General features: G+C 50.1%; 1 protein-coding gene across 23 annotated transcripts in view; it reads left to right on the forward strand.

Moving 5' to 3' along the window:
* The window catches only part of Clasp1 (cytoplasmic linker associated protein 1), a 212785-nt gene extending 195914 nt beyond the window's left edge, over positions 1-16871 (forward strand). For all 23 annotated transcript variants that reach the window (XM_051204094.1, XM_051204103.1, XM_051204096.1 and 20 more), the window contains 3 exons: positions 10601-10807; positions 12694-12810; positions 16570-16871. In XM_051204094.1, coding sequence (XP_051060051.1) covers positions 10601-10807; positions 12694-12810; positions 16570-16656 — 411 coding nt within the window. In that variant the 3' untranslated portion in view covers positions 16657-16871. The remainder of the gene's footprint in view (positions 1-10600; positions 10808-12693; positions 12811-16569) is intronic.
* Positions 16872-22184: the final 5313 nt, after the last annotated feature.

Here is a 22184-nt window from a genome sequence, read left to right on the forward strand (position 1 = left end):
TTGTTTTATTATTAAATGTCTAAGTAACTAAGCTAATAGAATGTTAGAGTGCTCACTCTCCAGCTGGAGGCTGCCTTTTTAAACAGGGCATCCCAATATTGAAAACCTTTACAGTGGACTCCCAGGTGTAAGTCGAAATTTACTATTTTATTTTTGTTTTCCCTGAAAACGGTTTGGAAAGTATGAGGCCCTCTTAAATTGCCTAGGGAAAGAGTAGAAAGATCTGCTCCAGATAGGTTTCTCAGTATTCTGTCAGCATGGGAGTCCTGTATCCGGAAGGTGCCATACTGCCATCGCAGTGACCTAAGAGTGCCAGCGGGACATAGTGTTCTGAGGTCTGTGTTGGCAGGCCCTCTCTGCTTTGCATGTCTGGGCTCACCTTGACTCTATGCCCTTGCCGCTTCCTCCTCCAACCTCAGGCAGTCACGTAGCCAGGAGCAGCTTGCGCACCTGTGTGCTTAGGTTTGGGGTTTGGTTTTCATTTTTCTTGAGTGTGTGTGTGTGTGTACACTTATGTGTGTGCACATGTATGCGTATATATGGAGGCAAGAAGTCAGTCTTGGGTGTTCCTCAAGTACTGTCTCCCTTTTATTTTGAGACAGAACCTCGCTGATCTGGGACTTGACCAGTAGGCTAGGCTGGCTGGCCAGAGAAGAGAACTCCAGGGATCTGCCCGTCACCACCTCTCTAGTCCTGTGACTAAGTGCTACTGCACGTGTCTTTTTTATCTTTAATGAGTGTGTGTGTGCGGGTATGCTCATGCCTCTGGATACGTGTAGGTGGAGTTCCGTGGACAGTTTCCGAAGTCACCTCTGTCCTTCCACTCTGAGCTCCAGGGATCAAGCTCGGGTCATTGAGCTTGCACAGAGAGTGCTTTTACTTGTTTGAGCCATCTTGCCAGCCCATGCCTGGCTTTTTTATGTGGGTTCTGGAGATTAAAGCTAATTCCTGTGTGAAGTGTTACCAACTGAGTCCTCTCTCTCTCCCTCTTCCCCTCTCCTCCCCTGGTCTCTGATTCTCAGGGTTCTTCTGAGAAGTTAGCTCACATGCAGTTTTGTGACAGCTGTGCTGGTGGCATTCATCATTTTTGTCTAGTCTTAACTATATTTTCTACATTTAGTACTAAAAACTCCACACGTGCTTAGAAGGGAGCCATGGTGCTTTTATGTTTGTATGACCATCATCCAAAGGCAAAATCTGTTTGCCTGTCTGCTCAACACTTCCAGAGTGTGCACATCCCAGGGGGCCTCCCTTAGAACTACCCTCTCTGAAGAAGGAGGTGGTTTTATATTCCCCAACAAAACCCGGGCCTTAGTAGGAGCTGAACACACATCCTGACTGGCTCACACGGAACTGCTCCAAGAGTGTGGAATTGCAGCTGTGAAAGACGGCTTCTAGAAAACCAACATTTTGAAAGTGAGATATGTTTTAAAAGCTACTAGAGGACCAGAGAGATGTTTCAATGGGCAAAGTGGCATGAGGACCTGAGTTTCAAATCCTCAGCGCCCATATAACATATAATAACATGTATGTGCGCTCCCAGCGCCCTTGTAAGCACAATGTCAGACAGAGACAGGAGAATTTCTGTAAGCTTACAAGCCAGCTAGGCTAGCTTACACACCAGCAAACCCTGGTGGAAACAAGGTGGAAGGCAGGAATGATGCCTGAAAGTTGTCCTCGAGCCGTCTGTGTTCGCTGTGACATAGTAACACGCGTATGCACGCTCTCTCTCTCTCTCTCACACACACACACACATACACACAGTGTGTGTATTAGAGTTTAAGGGGGGTGCTGGAGACATGGCTCTGCTCTTGCAGGGGACCTGGTTTTCTCCTCTTAGCACCCACACAACCATCAGTAGCTCCAGTTCCAGGGGATCCAATGACCTCTTCCGGTCAGAGGGCACTGCATACGTATGGTGCATATATATACCTGCAGCCAAAATACTCATACACATACATTTTTTTTTTTTAAGATTTAAAAAAGGCTATTCTTCAAAATTGGGAAGGTAGGACTGGCAGCAAGATGGCTAGTCTCCTTACCCGTGAGCCAAGGCCAGCTTTTCCAAAAGAGCGGTGAGGGCAGGGCATGTTTCTGACACACTGAGAATGCCACCCACCTACAGGCAGTAACTTGTCTCAGAGCCACCATCCACAGCTAATGACAAACTGCAGAGACTCAGAGCTTCATTGTAAAAGCTGGTGTTTGTCATCTTAGATACAGTGCTTTCATAGTTCCTATCTGAGCAGACAATGCTGAGTTCGCGTGCCGGCATCATGTATGAAGTTGCTGTGTCTCCTGTTGGTGTTTGCATCCAGCAAACACCTTAAGGGCCAAGCTTGATTCGGTGACCTTTGTGACAGTTTCTATCATTCTGTTTGCGGGAGCTGATGGAGAACCTCTCCTTTGACCAGTCAGTACGGGGGGGTTTAGTAAGAGAACTGACAGCGGCTGTGGGAAGACAACCCTGCAGATACAGGACTGTTTGCGAGAGTCGAGGAATAAATAAAGACAGGGCAGCTTCTGTCTGTCTCCGTGGAGCCAACTGGGCCTCAACCTTTCCTTCTGCGTGCCCAGCCTCGGCTCTAGTTCTGGAAACTGGAACTGTGCGATCATTAGAGGTTTTGTTCTGTTGAGGGGAAGGGGAGCTTTGTCACTTTGGTGAGTACTCAATTACATTTACCTACCAAAAGAGGGAAAGGTTAGCTCGGCACAGTGGTTCATAACTGCCATCCTAGTTTCTAGGAGATTGAAGCAGGAGGCTCTCTTGAACCCCAGAGCCAGCCTGAGCAGCATGCTGAGACTCTCCCTCTTAAAAATACGCATAAGGGCCCTTGTGCAGAGCCTGACAACTGTGGCTCAGTCCCCGGGACCCACGGTAGGAGGAGAAAAGCAACTTCAGAAAGTTGTCCTTGGATCTACACATACACACACACACACACACACACACACACACACACACACACACACACACCATGGCTAGCACCGTGGCGTGTGCACACATAAGAGGGGGCAGGGGATAAATGTCTCTTCAATGAGAAAGGAAAATGGTGTCATTTCATGTCACCTTAATAACACCAAACATTTCTAATTGTACACCGTAAAGAATCCATCTTTCGGTGATGTGACTTATTTGAAGAAATTGATTTCTTAGCTGAATAGTAAATAATTATTCTGTCTCTGGAGGTTTTGTTTTTAAACCTTTTCCAGTTAGATTTTTTTTTTTTTTTTTTTTTTTTTTTAAGACTTGAAGGCATTAGAAAAGCAAAATCAGACCAAAGTGGCTTGACAATAGGCGGGAAATGAAAGCTCCCAGGCTGCCTGGCCTTCCCCAGCAGCGGAGTGTGTTTGCTCTGTCCTTTGAACAGATGCCTCTGGCCAGAGGAGAGGTGAGAAGGAGGAGGAGGATCCTCCTTCAGGTGTCTATTAAAATTCCCAGCCAGCCCCACCCCCACCAGCCTCCAGGGCAGCAGAACAACCTAGAAGTCACTACCCCCTGTGGACCTTGCTTTTTCTTATCTGGTAGCCCCAGGCCCAATCCGAGGGTTATCTCTGTCTCTTCCAGTTCCAGGATAATAGCAGCGGTAACAGTAGTGGCTGTTGAGTAATAACAAACCTAAATCCTCAGATTCTAAATCTCTAGTTTTCCGGGGACCCAGTCTTGGGATTTTACCATAAGGCCCATTTCTTTTGGAAATTATTGCTTTCTAATAAACAGACAAAATCAGAAACCTAGATAGCATCATTGTGTGGTCCCTAGGAGCCAGCATCTACTGCTGGCACCAGCTTCTCCCGCCACTGTTCTATCACTGGCCAGGGCCAGCTGGGAGCAGGTAGTGATAGGGCCTTCAAGCCTGGGGTGTTTGGTCCATTACAGCAGACCTCACTGTGTGGTTCCCTGTGAGGGATGCTGCGATGCTGGGAACTTGGAGCTGGCTTGAAAGGCCAGGGTAGACAGTCTGGACAGCAAGAAAGAAGAGAGAGCCAGCAGGCATTGGGGGGCATGAACTGGGGTGTGCAGACAGACGGCATGTCTGAATCCCGCTGATGGCGGAGCCCTGCAGTCTCCATGTCTAGGGACATGCCTTGTCCACCTCCAAGACTCATAATGGGCCAGGCCCAGACAGCACTGCCTCTGCTGCTGTTGAGAATACTCTTCACTGACCCCCTGAGAGCTGTGACGCCCACCGCCCCTTAGCTGACACCTGTCCTTGAGCCGGTAGATGGGATTGCTCACTGCTCAGAGGCTGTGACAGGACAAGTCTCCAAGGTGCTCTGATGTCTAGGGGTGTTACATGGGGAGAGGAGTGTTTGTGCCCTCCCTGTGGGGCTCATATGGGAGAGTGGGGTGGCTGGCGCCCCCCCCCCACCTTCTCCTGTTGGAGAAAGTATGCTAATTTAAAACAAAGTAAATGAAAGGTTATTACATTTATGTACTCATTTTGTGCGTGACACACATACACAGTAAAGTAAAATACAATTTACCTACATTTCATTGACTAGATCCAAGAGGCCGTTTAAATTCAACTGGGGGGGAGAAGCCTCTACCTAAACTGCAGTCAAATTGACTTGTATCCCTGAGCTGCCGTCGCTTTCAGCCGTTTTGTGCTTACATTGCCAGGCCGGCGTCAGCCCTGGACTGCAAGGCACTGTAAGCTTTTAGAGATGGACAGTGGAGTTAGGAACGCAGAGAGGGCTCCCTTCTCAGTCACATCGCTGTGCAGCACTGGGCTGGGCCTACACCCTGCCACTCCCCACCGTCCCCTCCCAGAGCCCCTCCCAGTCCCAGTCTGCACCATTGCCCCTGCTGACCCCAGTCTGCTTAAAGACTAGGTAGGTCTCTTGTTTATTGTTATAGTTAGTGTGAGGGGGATGTGCACGCTGCAGCTACAGTCACTGTGGAGAGGTCGGTGGCAATGGGTGGGAGTCCTCTCTGTCTGTCCGTCCGTCCGTCCGTCCTCCTTCCCTCCCTCTCTCTCTCTCTCTCTCTCTTTCTCTTCCTCCCTCCTCTTTTTCTTTCCCAAGTGGGTCCTAGGAGCAAACTCAGGCCACCAAGCTTGGCTGTAAGTGCCGTTACCCACTGAGCCCCTCACTGGTTATGAGTACGCTGCCTCCCTTCTGAGGGCTCTTGAAGCCCTTGTTTGTATGAATGCATTTTTTTTCTTTCTTTTTTTTTTTTTTTTTTTTAGGAAAATGCTCATCGGGTTGTGATGAATGATAAGATTATACAATCCAAAAATACTTTAACAATTCTCTATATAGCTTTCCTGATGAGAAAAACAGGCATGGGCATAGGAAGGATTTTACCTCTGCATCTCCTGGCCGCTTGGTAACAGAATTAGCTCCAGACTGGAGCCTCCAGAGCCTGAGCTTTCTGTTTCTCCCTCTTATCTCAGCTTGATGACACTGTCTGTCAGGGCTAACCCATAGTTGCACTCACTGTAAGTCCCAGCTCCTCTCTGTGCCATAATGTTTTATTATTGATGCTGTTATTATTGTTGTTGTTATTATTAACAGGGTGTCTCTGTATCCCTCACTGAACTGGAGCTCTGTTTGTAGAGCAGGTTGGTCTCAAACTCACAGACATTTGTCTGCTTTTGCCTCTTGAGTGCTGGGGTTAAAGACATGCGACTCCCTACTTTTTCTCAGGGACACAGAGCCACTACAGGTGTGCCTGCTGAGAGGCTTTCTGGCCTGTCCCACAAGGTGGCATCAGCATCTCTTTAGCTTCCAATGATCCAGGAGCTAAAACTCCAGGTGCCCTGGGGAAGAGCTCTTGGATTCTTGCCATCATTGTTTTTGGATGTCTGCTTTTTTTTTTTTTTTGCTCTCAGTTGTTCCGATGTGTCTGAGACAGAGCCAAATCAAACTTGGCGCACTCCAAACACGCAGTCCAAATGTCGAGAACTTCTGTGCCTTAAAATTAAGAAACCTAATCTTTAAGCAAACATTCATCAGTATTTTGAGTCATGATCCCATTTCCTTAAAAAGCTAGGTGTGCAAGAGGGTCAAGAGGTCAAGACCAGCCTGGGCCGGGCGCGGAGCTAGACCTCACTGTACAAACATCCACTGGTGACAATTGCCGTTTCCTAGCGAGACATTTGCATCCTTATAAGTGGAGAGGGAAAGTTCCTGTGTTTCTAACCAGACAGAAGCAGAGTCAAAATACAGACGTGAGCTTGCTCCTGCTCACCCTCTATGTCCCTCTCCTGTTTAAATCCCCTCAGCACTGGTATCACCTTGTCTGTTGAGCACGCTGCCTTCCTTTCCTTCTGTTACTTGTGTTTACTTTTGCTTACATTATAATCTCGCTTATTATGTTACAGAGAACATAGGGCAGAACCTAAAGTTCACCCTGATACGGGCAGCCTGCCAAAGCCAGGGTTTGGCATATGGAGGGAAGTCAGAACACTACCTTCCCTGCCAAAACCAGTGTCTTGTCTTGGGGAACTTTCTCTCACCCTGGGGGGAAGAGAGGGCCTTCAACTGCTCACCCTGCTGTACAGTCCCTGGCAGTTTATTTCCAGACTGTCCCCAGAAACCCAGTACACATGGATGCGGTTGCTGAACTGCTTCGTGCCCGTTCCCTCTAGAATCCCTGGGTGTCCCAGGAGGACACGCTGCTGGAGCTGGGCTCACGTCAGCAGACCCGAAAGGGTGTTTTCGCAGCAGCTTGGTCTTGAACCTGCAGAGCAACAGCAGGAGAGGGTGCTCTTCTCACTGTGGGGCACCAGAGCTGGTTGGCTGGCTTCTCTGAGTCCGTGTTTGTTCTACTCCTGATGAGGTCTCCAGCTGTACAACCACACGTCAGTGTTTCTTTCTTAGACGTATCAAACGTAGAAGTCCGAAACTTTGTGGTGTGACCTGTGGTTGGGTGCTTCTTGGGCACGTATGAGGCCCCAGGTTCAATCCCCTGCACCACCACAACAGCAACAACAACAACGCTGGGCCACAGAGTCCTCTGGTGTACTGTGGCAGCTGTGTATGGCGCCCGTCAAAGCCCAGAGCTACTGCCTTGCTGCTGGGCCGGCCTCCTCCTGCCACGGGCCTCGCCCAGTTCTCCCCATGGAGCAACCTCGTGGGTAGAGGGAGACTGAGGGTTGACGTGGCCCTGCTTTCCAGACAGCTGGCCGCTGGGGAAAGCCCTAGTCTTTTTTACTGTGCTTTTGGTGAATGACCTAGAATACAGTTCGTAGACCTTGTTGTTGTTGTTGTTGTTACAGTATACGGGTGTGTGTGTGTGTGTGTGTGAGAGAGAGAGAGAGAGGGAGAGGGAGAGAGAGAACGAACGTGTGCCGTGATGCCCTTGAGATAGAGGTCAGAGGACAGCTTTCAGGAGTCAGTTCTTGCCCTGTGGCATGTAGGTCCTGGCCTGGATTTGGCCATTATTCTCAGCTGCAGGTTAAGTTCCCCGCATTAATTAACAGACTGCCAGGTCCCTACATCTGGATTCCATCTATCAATGTTTCTTAGCTAGTTATACGATGCTCACACAGCTGAACGTGAAACATTTTAATTCCAACATAAGAGTCTGAGGCTCTGAAGAAGTATCTTGACAGCTAAGCCTGCCTGCCACACCATTGGCTCCCTCTGCAGGCCTTTCTGGAACAAGGGGCCACATAGCTTTCAGAACACCCAATGAGCATCTTTTCTACTTCCCAACCCTTACCAGCTACCTCCTAACCCCTAAGCAGAAGATAACCCCTCGGGAGCTTGTCTCTGGGCCTTCACATCCTGACACTACCCCTCTGTACCAGCCACCCTAACCCTCCCCTGCAGAGTGAAGGCCCAGACGGGTCTTTCCTTCCCAGCTGAGTCCTGGAACTCAGTTCCCACACCTAGGAAGCAACTGGTCAGGACTGGGTGACAAAGCCCAGAGGAAGGGTGTGAGAGAGAGCAGCTGCACACTTCCAAGCTCATAGCCAGGAGCACCACAGCCACCTAGGAAGCTCTTGAACGAGGATATGTTCCCAAACAGAGAACAGGGGACAAGAGAGGGACACAGCCCATTAGTCAGTGCCAGACCCCTGGGAGGAGGGCCCGAGCTGTGCCTGGTTGCAAAGAATTCCACATGAAAATGTAACCATGATGAAAAGCGCGCTCTGGTGTGGCGTGAGATGATCCTGTGAGCCCTGTATGGGGATTAGTGCATGTCCTGGATTAGCCAGGCTGGGGTGGTGGGCAGGGACAGCGGAGATCATTGCAATGTTAGCACTCCACCCCCACGCCAAGGCTGCTGCTCAGGTGTGGTTCTCTGACCACTCCTTCCCAGGGACTGCCACTTCTCTGACCTCCCAAGACACTCGAGCTAGATTTTTATCAATGTCCCCTTGCCAGGAAGGTTGACGTTAGTGGCAACTTTTCGAGGTATAAAGCATAAAGAAGAAAGAGAAAAGATCCCGTAGCCAGACCACTGTGAGGGGAATGAGTGATAGTATGCATTGCCACCAAGATTTGTGTGTGTGTGTGTGTGTGTGGACGCTAGAGGTCAGCTTCAAGTGTTGTTCAGCGAAGCTTGTCACCTGCCAACAAACCTCCAGGCCCCTTGTTCCCGAGTCCCAGCCCCGAGATTACAAGTGTGTGCCACCTCGCCTGGCTGTTTTATGTGGGTGCTGGGAGTCAAACTCGGTCCTCACCTCATGCTTTTACAGCGTGCGCACGCTACCATCTTAGCTCCCTACCACCCCACCTGAGCGAGTGTTTTATAGTGGTGGACATCACATACTGAGTGTGAGTAGCTGACTCTCAGGGAACTTCACAAGGAAAATCCCACTGCTAACATGGCCAGTCCTGAAAGTATTAAGTGAGGTAGCCATGGCTGTGACTAGGATAGCTCTGTGGAATGGGACCTACCCAGGGGCTGATCAGGCACACTCCCTAACAGAGCACTGTTTGCAGAGAAGGCGGAACCCAGCCACTGATGGATGGGGAGCCCAGAGGAGATTAGGTGGTAGGCAGAACCTAATTCAAGGCCCCAAAGTGATTGAAACCTGTGTGTGTGCCCTCAAAACCCAAATCTGGCCCAGCACAAGTAGCCTGTCTGGACACAGCTACCCCGCCCCTCTCCTAGTCTACCATGTGGCTTCCTGGGTGGTTCAAATGCTGTTTCCAGGACCAGTCACTTGTAAGGACTGGGGGAGGGGGGGCGGGGGTGGCAGCAAGATGGCTCAGTGGGCAAAAGAACTTCTGTGCCGAAAAGAAAGGCAGCAGGGTAGGCTGGAGAGATGCTCAGAGACTAAGAGTACTTCCTTCCCCTGCACAGGACCGTGTGTCAGACAGCTCACGGCTGCTGGTCACTGTAGTTTTAGGGGATCTGACTCCCCTGACCTCCATGGGCTTTCATGTGAACATAACCACACAGGCGTGTGCTTAACAAAAAGTAACTTAAAATATAGTATAGACGGCTATAGGTTTCTCAACTGGGTAGTTGAGAACACACCTTTTATCCCAGCATTTGAGAGGCAGAGGCAGGTAGATCTCTGTGACTTCAAGCCTTCCCCCCCCACCCCCCAGCGTGAGTTCCAGGACAGGCTACATAGAGAGGCTCTGTCAAACAAAGAAATAATCATGGTTGGCAGGATAGTCCAGCAGGTAAAAGGACCTACTGACCTGAGTTGTCGTGTGACCTTCATACACATACCATGGCATGTCCTCCCTGGCTTTCGCGTGTACTTCCATCTTTATGAGGGAGGATCTTCTACGGTTCCAGAAATCAGAGCCGTTCCCTCGGCCGTGTGGCAATCATTTTATGCACTTCCTGAAAAGTGAGAGCAGGAGCTGAGGGTGTAGTTCACTCAGTTGGAGTGCTTGCCTCAATGCAGTTCTGGGCTCCATCCCGTCACTGCCTAAACTGGCCTGGTGGTGCATGCACGGAACCCCAGCCCTCGGGCGGTAGAGGCAGGAAGATCAGAAGTTCAAGGTCACCCTCTGCTATATAGTGAGTGGAAGCCCAATCTGGGAGACAGACTTTTTCTGCAATAGATGGATGGATATAACTAGTCAGTAACTGAAAATTAAAGCTACAATGTCAAAAAGCACCATGGGCACAGATTCCTGGGCACCAGCTTCCCACAAGGGATTCCCTAGGAAAGCACAGCCTTCCCCTAGAGCCTGCCCTGGTACCTGCAGTTCAGCGCCTCCTAGGGGACGTCAGTATGAAAGACACTGATTTCCTCCAGGAGACTGCCTCAGAGGGTCCTGATGGCCCTTAGCAAGGATTTACTTTCGGGACCTAATCTCCCAGGGCAGAGATTTTCCACTACTGTGGTAAGAATGGCCAGAGGGGCCCATCTCTGAGACAGCGCCCTGGGGAAGACTGAGAAGTATTGTTGCTAAGGAGATCTCAAGGAGGTGGGTACAACTGTAAACACAGGTTCAGCTGCTGCTGCACGTGCACGGAACACATTTGGAGACCCCTCTGCCGAAGTCTTTGTCCCAACCCCCAGGCCTGTACGTCCTTGTCCCACACAACAACCCAGGTTGCTTTTAGTTTTCCTCAGCAGTATTGGAGGACATATAGGTCATTGTATTTGGCTACTGGAGTGGTGCTGGTCCTTTTCAAAACTCCTGAGGCACAGCTCACTCTGTGGTCCTGTTCCAGGTGGTGAGAGCTGCTGAGGAAGCTGCATCTACACTAGCCAGCTCAATCCACCCAGAGCAATGCATCAAAGTGCTGTGCCCAATCATCCAGACGGCCGACTATCCCATCAACCTGGCCGCCATCAAGATGCAGACGAAAGTGGTAGAGAGGATCACCAAGGAGTCCTTGCTGCAACTCCTCGTCGACATCATCCCAGGCCTGCTGCAGGTATGCACCCTGTGAGGCCCAACTCAGGCTGCTCAGCATGAAGAGGGGCAGACCGGAGGCCACAGCGCTGGCACCGCCCTCGGGACCCACGTCCTTTCTATTAGGAAGTGTTTCCTTAGCATACATCAATAATGAGTTTAGCTGGACAGTGGTGGTGCGCACCTTTAATCCCAGCACTCGGGATGGAGGCAGAGGCAGGCCGATCTCTGTGAGTTCGAGGCCAACCTGGCCTACATAGTGTGTTCCAGGACAGCCAGGGCTACACAGAAAAACCCTGACTCAGAAAACAAAACAAGGAAGGGAGGACGGACAGATGGACGGAGTTTGGTTGTGGCTTTTCCATCCCATGCATCTTTTGTGTCTGCCCCCACCGCCTTCTCCTGGTCCTCTCCCGAGGGTCCCTTTCCCCGTCCTCCTCCTGCTTTAATGTTTTTAATTTATTTACTTTTTGCTAGTTTGATTTTAAAAGCTTAGGTTTTATAGCAGAGGGTGTTCTCTAAGTGATGCCTTCTTTTAATCTGTTAAAATCTAGCACAGACCTTTTAGTTAGTCTACCCATGTCCTTTGTTAATAAGGCAGAGGCTCTTGAGAACACATGTCCACTGGAGACTAGACTGGAAATATTTTGTATGCCTTGACAAGCTGGTGAGTTTCATAAGGGTTGCTTACAGGAGTGTGGGTGGGGGATTGTTCACAGGAAGATAAGCACCTAGCCAGTGCTGTAACACCGAAGAAAATGTCTCTCCCTTTCCTGGCAGCCATGAACTATTTGTAGATACTTGGATGAGGGGTCAGAGGCTCATGGCCCTTCTCTTACCCCCATGACAAGATGTTGGTTGCACAAACACATCTTAGCCCACATGAGACAAAAGATAACTGACAGCCCAGATCAGGCCCTGTGGTTCAAGAAACGAGCCTTCAGTTTAGTGTAAAGATGTGTTGTTCATTGCTTCAACAAACACCCGTGCCATGCCTCCTGTGGGTCGGCCCTGGGCCAAAGGGGTGCATGGAAGTATGCATCATGAGTACTTGGATGTCCTGTGTCTGTACTCCTGATGGGCAGCCCCCTATGAGACATGGTAGGACCACATAGCAGCTGCAAGCGACGGCATCCTGTGCTGTGCAGTCCACATAAAGGGTGGACATCGGTGAAGAAAGGTAGAGAAACTAGCTTCCCGTTTCTTGCATGCTGCCGTTTTCTGTTTGCAATGGTTTGTTTGGACTTCCTAGTGTTGAAGACCATCCCATATGGAAGGGAAGACAAAGGCTATCTGTGGCAAAGCTCTTGGCCCATTTTAGTGGGACATGAGGGACACATGAAGTCCCTGGACAGTAGAGAATCTTGCTTTTAGGAATGACTGGTGTGTGTGCACGTATCCATGTGCGTGCACGTCGATCAGAGAACAGCTTGAGGGGCCTCCATATTCCCCTTCACCCCGTGAGTCCTGCCTATCAGGCTTGGCAGTGCATGCCTGCTGAACTGGACATCTTTCTTTTCTTTTAAGCCATTTCTACTCAGGCAGTTCGCTCCTCTCCACCACCAGGAGGAACCCGGATGAGGCATGTGTTTCTCCACAGCTCCCAGAATTTTCTCTTTCCATTCCTCCTTCCTGTGGCCATCTGTAGTGGCAGCGCCTTGTAACAAAGCAGCCACCTGGTACCCACATCCCCCTGTCCCTGCACGCCACTCATGCAGCCAGTCACTTTTAACCCTCCAGGGCAGCCAGCCGCTCTCTGGATTCACTGCAGGTCTGAGACGCGTGTGGTTGTTACTGACAAGTCCAGGGTTGCGCTCCGAGGGCATTTGCGGAGGCCTTGTGGGATCACTGGCTGGAGGCGCAGCTTTGATCTGACTTCCTCTTCTCTCTCCCCCTTCAACTCTCTAGGGTTACGACAATGCCGAGAGCAGTGTACGGAAGGCCAGCGTGTTTTGCTTAGTGGCAATCTATTCCGTAATCGGAGAAGATCTGAAACCTCACCTTGCACAGCTCACGGGGAGCAAGGTATGTATAGTGTTACCCTGCTGTTGCCCACACCTGGGCCTCCAGCTCACGAGCCTTCTTGGTGGCAGCTCTTTTCATTTGAGTGTGTTTAGCTGCCTGTCTTCTCAGCAGGCATTTTTCCCTAAGGTGAAAACGACTGGCTGTGAAGTAAAGCCATGGAAAGTGGTGCTGAATGACAGGCACACCATCGGCCACTCTTCACTAATTTTAAAGACAGCCTGACTGTCAGTGTATCTACTGAAGGAAGATAACCTTGCTCAGAAGCCAGGTTTCCCCCCGCCCCCGCCCCCCAAGGACTCACTAAAGAAATTTACCTCAGGGTGGGCAAGTTGGTTCAGTGGGTAAAAGCGCTTGCCATGAGGCCTGGCAGCCTGTTTTTGATCCCTGAGACCCACATAAAGGTGGATGGAGAGATCCAAACCCCACATGCCTTCTGTGGCTTGCACACAGGCACACACACAATAATAAATTACTTTAAGATTACCTCATTCTTGAATGAATTGCTGAACTAGGGTTAAGTGCCTTGTGGACATCAGCAGTAGAATGGCAGCCTCGCCCTGGGCCTGCTGCCCCGCAGGCCCTGCTCCATACACTTGGCATGCCAGTGAGAGCGCAGGGCCCTGCTCCTTGTCAGGGAACTTCCTAGTGAGGTGTGTTTCGATTGGACTGCCACTTTGACACAGCTGGGGAGCACCCTGGCCAGAGCCTCGGTTCCCCAGAATTTATGACACCCTGCCACAAGACGGGATTCCCTGGGGGGGGCAAGAATGGTCATTCTGTCCGGCCTGCCGAGGATGTACCCTGCCAAGAGTGCCCTGCTCCCTGTCTGAGAAGAAATATGCAGGGCGGTGCTTCCGTTCCGTTCAGTTGCTGCTGTGACGCTGTCGGATTGTATTGTAGCCAGGGCAGCGATGGCCTGTTTCCCCAGGGACCCTGGAGGCCACTCGCTTGTGGAAGCTCACATATACAGTGTCAGAAGTTTGGCCAACAACCCCAGCCACCGTCTACATGCCAGTAGCTCTCCCTTTAATTGTAAGGTCATTACCCTTAATGGCTCTATACATGCTTGGATGTGTCGTGTCTCCCCCGCCCAGAGCAAAACTACATACAGTTGAGAACCACTAGTCCAGAGGACATACTCTGAAGACAGATGGAAAGTGGGGGTGAGGTAGGTGAGGCTGGGGCGTGTTTGCCTAGTGTGCACAGAGTCCTGGTTCCACCCACACACTGCGTAAACCTGTAATCCCAGTGCTCAGGTAGAGGCAGAAGGTTCAAGGAGTCAAGATCATCTACAGCTACATGGTTAAAGGCTAGCCTGGGTTACAGGAGAAGATAGATAGACGTATGGATGGATGGATGGATGGATGGATGGATGGATGGACGGACAGACAGATAAGGGATGGATGGATGGATGGATGAATAAGTGATGGATGGATGGATGGGTGGGTGGGTGGATGGATGGATGGGTGGATGGATGGATAGATGGATGGATGGATGGGTGGATGAATGGATGGATGGGTGGGTGGGTGGGTGGATGAATGGGTAGGTGGATGGATAGATGGATGAATGGATGGATAGATGGATGGATGGATGGATGGATGGATGGATGGATGGATGGATGGATAACAGATTCTACCTTACCTGACCAAATCTCCGCACTCTGCCACTCCCTCCTGCCAGGACTCTAATCAGATTGCTTTCCCACCCCCACCCCCCACCCCCACTCCCCCAGATAGGGATTCTCCATGAAGCCCTGACTGTCCTGGAATTCATTCTGTAGACCAGGCTGGCCTGGAACTACCCCTGTAGACCAGACTAGCCTCAAACTCAGATCCACCTGCCTCCCCAGTGTTGGGGCTAAGGGTGTGAGACACTCCACCTGGCTCTGATGGCTTTCTTAACTGTTAATGAAAAGTGGTGGTGGTAATTACAGTTTTTCCCTCCTCCTCTCCTCCTCCGCACCCTCTGCAGGGATTCAGAGGTGGCTTGGCTATAGTGACCACCATCGTGGCCCTATCCATAAAGGGAGTTGGACTTACAAATGAATCAATCTAAAAGTATTATTCAGCTCTTTCTGATATAATTTATCTACTTGTTTCCTGGACCCTTGGGGTCCCATTTCAGAAAACATTACCACCTCCACTGTCATGAGACTGTTGTCTAGCTTTCATGTGAGTTTTGGATTTTAAGCTCCTAGATGTCTTAGGTTCAGGTTTGTGACTCACTCGGGTTTTTTAACCCTGCCCCTTCCCATCCTGTCTGTCCCTTTTGTCCTCCCACCACAGGCGGCTTCGCTTCTGTCCCACTCATGCTATATACACATGATTTCATACTCCCATGTAAGTTCCAGGGACCACATATGAGAGCCAAGTGTTTGTCTTTCTGAGACTGGCTTAATTCCTTCAATATGATTATCTCCAGTTGCATCCATTTTCCCGCAAATGGCATTATTTTGTTATTCTTGACGGCTGAAAAAACTCCATTGTGTATGTGAACCTCATTTTCTTTATGATCCCTCTGCTATTGGACACCTGGCTGGTTCTATTTGGGTTAATTTTTGTCTGCGGTGTTAGGTAAGGTTAAACTTGATTCTGCTGCAGAGAGCTACCCATCTCCCAGCATCATCATTTCCTGTAAAGATAATCTTTTCCCTCACAGTCTTGATCCCGTTGTCAAATATCTGTGGGAAGGATTCCTTGCGGTGCCATTCCACCGATGCTGTGTTTGTACTTTTTGCCGTGTGTGTGTGTGTGTGTGTGTGTGTGTGTGTGTGCGTGTGTGCGAGTGTGCGTGTGTGTGTGTGATGTATATGTGTGTGAGTGTGTGTGTGATGTATGTGTGTGTGTGATGTATATGTGAGTGTGTGTGTGATGTATATGTGAGTGTGTGTATGTGTGTGTGTGTGTGGTCCGCAAGTGACGTGGCACATGTGTGAAGATCAGATGACAGCTTGCCACTTGGTTCTCTCCATCATATGAGTCCTGAGAATCAAACTGAGAATCATCGGGCTCACGAACACCATGTCACTGGCCCCAGTGCTTGGGGATTTTTGAGATATGGTCTGGCTCTATGGCCAAGACTAGCTTCAGAAGTGTCCTCCTGCCATAGGCACCAGCCGCCACACTGTACTTAACTTTCTTTTATTGTTTTTCTTTTTGCAGTGCTGGGGAAAATCAAAGCCATGGTGGGTTTCATGGAGTCAGCCACAATAGTCTCAGGTGTGGCTGGCATCCGTAGCTGTCTGTTGGGGTCCTGGGGAAAGGAGCGGCTGCAGCACGGGTTGGAGGCTTTATCCCTGTGCTGTGTTGGCCCCACCCCTGTGTACCTTCCTTGGCAGCCCAACCTTCAGGTCACTTGTTCTCTTTAAGTTCTCCCTGTGTCCCCAGACCCTGAGCTATGCACCAGCACCCCAATCAGAGCATCTGGGTACCAACTGTCTTCAGACACCAAACTGCAGACCCTTAGCTAAGCACCAGCATCCCTATCAGAGCATCTGGGTACCAGCTGTCTTCAGACCTTGAGCTATGCACCAGCACCCCAGTCAGAGCATCTGGGTACCAGCTGTCTTCAGACCTTGAGCTATGCACCAGCACCCCAGTCAGAGCATCTGGGTACCAGCTGTCTTCAGACCCTGAGCTAAGCACCAGCACCCCTATCAGAGCATCTGGATACCAACTGTCTTCAGACACCAAACTGCAGACCTCTCTCCTACTTCTTGCTGATCTCTGCTCACTCAACTTTCTTTTCTTCTCTCCGCAGATGAAGCTGCTGAACTTATACATAAAGAGGGCCCAGACCACCAACAGCAACAGCAGCTCCTCCTCTGATGTGTCCACACACAGCTAGTGGCCATGCCAGTCTGTGCAGAACACACAGTGGTGGTTGGGGCCTCTGAGAAGCTCCATCAGCTGCCCAGTCCACTCGAGGAGGCCGCACATAATTTATTACAATCAGTATTTTGGTCCCTTCCAGCTTTTGTGTAGAATTTTGCTGGTATTGAATGTAACAGAAGCCAGGCCTGTTATGCAGTCTCCCTAGAAACAAAAGGACTGAGAAATGAACAGCCATACTTACCCATGTCTTGCACCGCCTGCTGACATCACCAAACCATGGAGTTCTTAGAACCCAGAGCTCTCTAGCCAGTGCTTGGTACACAGTAGCATTTTTTTTTTTTTTCAGTTGATACAGACCTGGGGGTGGTTTAGGGTGTTGCTGTGTGTTCTTTATGCTTATGTTCTTAGAGTGTGATCAGATGGGACAAGACCCCCCCTCCCCCACCCGTTTTCCACTTGACACCTAGAAAGGCTGTGTGTGTCTTTAGGTCTTGTCTTAAGAGACCTTGTCAACGTGAGATTGCAGCCTGGGCAAGAAAAGGACAACAATCTGGAGCTGGCCTGGCGACAAACAGATGAGGCTAACTGCCCTGCCTTTGGGAACAGAGCTGGTAATGCCACCAAGTTTTCATGGTTGCATTAAATAAAAGGTGACTGCAGAATGCCACGATTGGAAAGAGGCTTGCATTGTGTTTCCTTCCCAGGGAATCCCTGGCCTAACCTCTTGAAGGGCTTTTGACGTAGCAACTAAGGTTGAGTCTGGCTAAAATGTATTCAGAATAAAATTCTCAAGCCAAATGACAGTTTTTAATGCAATCATGCAAACTTTCCTAGGCTGGCCTTGAACTTGGTATCCTCCTGCCTGTGGCCTCCCAAGTACTGTGGTTTTATAGTTATGGGCCACGTGCCCAGCAAGAGACACTTTGGGGTGTTCATTTTAGCAAAGCATGCACTCTTCCAGGGCAGAGCCCACTTCAGCTACCAGAGGTAAAAGGAGGTAAAAGGGCACCTGAGTTCTTAGCCTTGATCCCAGCACTGAGTCCCTGACCCTCCAAATGATAGGGTTGGCCCGTGGTGGCGCACAACTTTAATCCCAGCACTTGGAAGGCAACGGCAAGGTGGATCTCTGAGTTCTAGGTCAGCCTGGTCTAGAGTTAGTTCCAGGACAGCTGGGGCTATGTAGAGACTCTGTCTCAAAAAACAATCAAAAAGAGATAGGTTGGGAGAGAGCCATGCTGTATTTGGAAATACACTGAAAATGAAGGTCCTTACTCTGTGTGTGTGTGCGTGCGTGCGTGCGTGAGTGAGTGGCTCACACATGTAACCGCCCCACTACCGCTGTTTGGGAAACTCGGGGGTGCATTTTAAGGGATTTGCTATTATTGACTGTCTTAGAAGCAAAATATAGCAGGACCAGACTTGACTTTTGGTTAAAAAAAAACAAAACCTCCTGTCTGTTGAGAGTTCGCTGCTGAGATTCCTTCTCACCCTCCACTAGGGTCCCTCGGTGTTGGAACCACAGCTGGGTAGAATTGTGCACCCTGGCCAGGTCACTTAGGAGTTAGTTCTCTTAGGCCTAATGCAGTTAGAAAAGGGCCCTTCTCTGGAGTCCCCTGCCCCACAGATGGCCCCCAGGCCCCCACCAAAACTGGACAGGTCAGAACATTGCCTGAGTTCCTCACAGCACTCACAAAGGGCTAGCCTCGAATGTCACATGCCCTCTTCAGCCGGAGAGAGAGAATACAATCATTTGACAGGTCTCTTGGGCTCAATCTGAAGACTGCTGCCTGCAATGCTGAGGAGGCTTGCATGCTGCCACCACCACCACCTCATGGAGGGCGACGGCGCGCTCTTGGAACCCTGATGGCTACAGCTGCCTTCCTTGCCTTGCCTCCACCTCCTCAACGGACTCTGTTCAAAGCACCTAGACCCTGACGGACTTCACAGCACCCCACCTATCTGACTATCCAGGGCCTTGGAACCCCCTACCCTGTGTCCAGGGGAACTGCTCATCTGACTTCCCGCTTCCTGGCAAGCCGCCCCTCCCTCTACTGGACAGGCGCTCTCCAGGTGCACTCGTGTGCCGCGGACCTGGTACCCACAGATGGCCTGGGCTTGCCTTATCTATGGCCCACCACTAGCTTTTCAACACCTGTGCAGGTAATGCAACAGGTTTGTCTCAGACATCTTCTGTTCCTCTGTCACCCTTATGGAAACTCCCACTTTAAAAGACAGCAGATTAGAACTTCGTAGACCCCCAGCCAGGACTCTGCTAACAATGTTCAGAAGAAATAATTGCTCTGAAAACAATCCGCCACCAAAATAGTTCACACGCATGGTCCCTGCACCCCCAGATTGGGTGGTGTTTGTTTGGGGTTTTCGGGGGGCTTTTTCATGTTACATCCATAATCTGTATTTATATCTGATTTGTTTCACCTTCTAAGTGTATCATGGCAAATGTACAGATTTTTTTTGTTGTTGTTAATAATGTGCTAGGATTTGCTAAAAAAGAAAATTAAAAAAAAAAAAAAAAACTTGAGTTTGCCCTGGAACATGAGACAATTACACACACAAACCCTTATGCACATAAAATATGATCTTTATAAAGTAAAAATGGAGGTGGGGTCCCTTTTGTTTGAGCTATTGAAAACAGCAGAATGCCATCGCCTGTGGCTCCCGTCTTGCCATAGCAGTGCGCTGGGATGACATGCACATCCGTTGTCTTCTTACTTGGGTCCAGGAGTTGAGCTCAGGGTGTCTGGCTTTTGCAGCAAGCATGCTTTACCAGCTGGGCCATCTCACCTGTCCATCTGATGTTCTCGAAGAATTCTCATCTGTGGCTTATTACAGATCTGCAGCTCATAGAGCTGCTAGCCTTCCTGTTCCCAGCCTTCCTGTTCCCGTCCTGAAGGAGGAAACCGAAGCACAGGAAACCCCCAGCACCAGGCTCCTCCCTACCAGCTTAGCAACTTCCTTCACCCCTCATTGGGCGGCGGTTCCTTTCCCCGCAGGTAGAGAGAGATGTGTCTGGCTTCTTGCTTATAGCAGAACCCCGGGGAGTGGCAGCACCTTGGAGTAGCCTGAGAACGGATTCCCAGCAAGTGTCCAGGTCTGCTAGTCCGTTTCTCAGTGAATCTTCATGAACATTCTAGAGTCTGGACTGGCAGAAATTAGCACTAGGCCTCAGGAAACTTAGCCCCAGGGCAGCCTTGCCTGACATTACGGGTAACAATAACTAGGTCCATTGAAAGTGAACTAGGCTAGCCTGGGGAGTTAGTCCAGCAGGCAAAATGTGAGCAAAGTTCAGCGCTCAGAACCCATGTAAAAAGTTGGTGGTGCACCCTTGTAACTCCAGCTCTGAGGAAGACGCCTGGGGTTTGCTGTCAGCCAGCATCGCTTAACACGGTAGCTCCAGACCAATGAGAAACCCTGTCTCAAAAAAAGGTGGGTAGCAATTCTACAGTTATCTTCTGGCCTCTACATGTGTGCACGTGCATGCACACACCCCCCATGTACTAACACATACATACATATGTATGCATACACATACACAGTTTTTAAGTGAAATAGGTACTTTCACCTATTAGAGCTCAGGCAGAAGTGTCCGGGCATGCTGGGCACGCAGCTCTATCAGTTCTGGGATGGACTTCCTCCATGAGCTTAGCCCAAACCTCCCTGACCCCTCTGATTCCTCCTTTATTTATTAACTCATACTTTGGAGGTTCCAGGCAAGAGCGGACAAAGGTCATGTGAATGGGCATCTAATCCTGGATTATGGAAAGGCATTGAAATGCAGCCACTCCATGTCCTCCTCTGGTGTGGGTCCTGCTGCCAGGCTGTGGTCCCAGAAGCAGGCTCCTTCTCGGGCTCCTCCCTGTGTGTCCTGGAAGTAGACCAAGGATGCTTCTGCCCCCCTCCATGTTCTACTAAGGCCTGAGTTCCAGAGGGACCCGTCAGGGAGGAGTGGGTTGGTCACGAAGGCATCTGGTCCAGGCTTTGAGCCTCTTCAGTATCCTCCCCCAGAAGAGCCTAGAGAGGCATGTCTGATGCACACCTGCTCAGGGTCTATTGCTCTTCCATTTCCTGGTCTATGCCAGGACACCTCAGGCCGCAGTATCAGTGATGAGAGCTTACCATCTGCCAGGCTCTGTTCCCGAGAGCTATCTGTCTGCAATCATCGTCTGAGGCAGGAGCCCTGATTACTCCCATTTCAGACTGTAAACAAGCACAGCAAGGTCAAGTACTTTGCTTGGGGTCACACGGCTAATAAGCAGCAGAGCTGGGACTCGAATTCAGGGAGTCAGGCCAGTTCCAAACCTGATCTCATGACCTGAGTTCTAGCTATCCCTAGGAACTGCAGCGGGAGGAGAGAACCAATTCCTGCTAACTGACCTCTGGCCTCCACATGTGTAGTATGGCAAACACATGCACACGCACATACACACACACACACACACACATACGTGCACGCAAATACACATGCACACACACTGAGGCCTTCTCTCACTTTTTCAGACCCACTAGTCCATTCCCTACCCCCGACACGACACTTGTTAGCAGGGCCAGCTCAGTCGGTCAGGCCACCAAGCTCACAATTAACTTCCTGCAGAAGCCCTAGGAATCACTAGCAGCCAGGGCCTGCCTGGGAAAGGGGAGCAACACACGGTGTGGGAGATGATGGGAGCAGAGAGAAGGAAAGGGCAGTTGGTTTCAGTGATTGTTTTGACCCTGAGTCTCTTGTATCTCAGGTGGTCTAGAACTCAACACCTGGTAGAAGATGACCTTGAACTTCTGATCCTCCCGCTCCCACCTCCTGAGTGCTATGGTTACAGGTGTGTTCCACCACATCCTGTTTATTGGTGTTGGGATGGAACCGAGGGCCTTATGCATGCCAGGCAAGGACTCTACCAACAGAGTTCTATCCCTACCTGCAATTTCACTGATGATGCTCAGCTTCCTAACTTGGGTTCATGGGTATTTTAAGATTATATATTCAGTGTTCCCACATGTATATACCTTTCTGCCAGAAGAGGGCACCGGATCTCATTATAGATGGTTGTGGGCCGCCATGCAGTTGCTGGGAACTGAACTCTGGACCTCTGGAAAAGCAGCCAGTGCTCTTAAACGCTGGGCCATCTCTCCGGCCCAGTTCATGGGTATTTTATGACTACTTGTAACAAATGTATTCTTTTCTTATGCATGCCATAATTTTTATGATTTATTATAAATTATTATTAGTGTGTAGCATATGCACACATGTGGGGCTGTGCCCACCCATGAAATCTTCTACAAGAAGACATTGGGCATCCTGCTCTATTGATCTCTCCTTTATTCCCTGGAGACAAGGTGTCGCACTGAACCTTGAGCTAGACTAGGCACCCAAGTTCCAGCAATCCTCCTGCCTCTGCTGCACACAGTACTGAGTTACCGGCATGTACACAGCTATGCACAACTTCTGCATAGGTGCTTCGGATCCAAACCCGATGCCCGAACTTGCACAGCAAATGCTCTGACTCACTGAGCTGCCTCTCCAGCCCTCAA

This window comes from Phodopus roborovskii, unplaced genomic scaffold (genome assembly GCF_943737965.1).
Source record: "Phodopus roborovskii unplaced genomic scaffold, PHOROB, whole genome shotgun sequence".
Taxonomy (NCBI): Eukaryota; Metazoa; Chordata; class Mammalia; order Rodentia; family Cricetidae; genus Phodopus; species Phodopus roborovskii.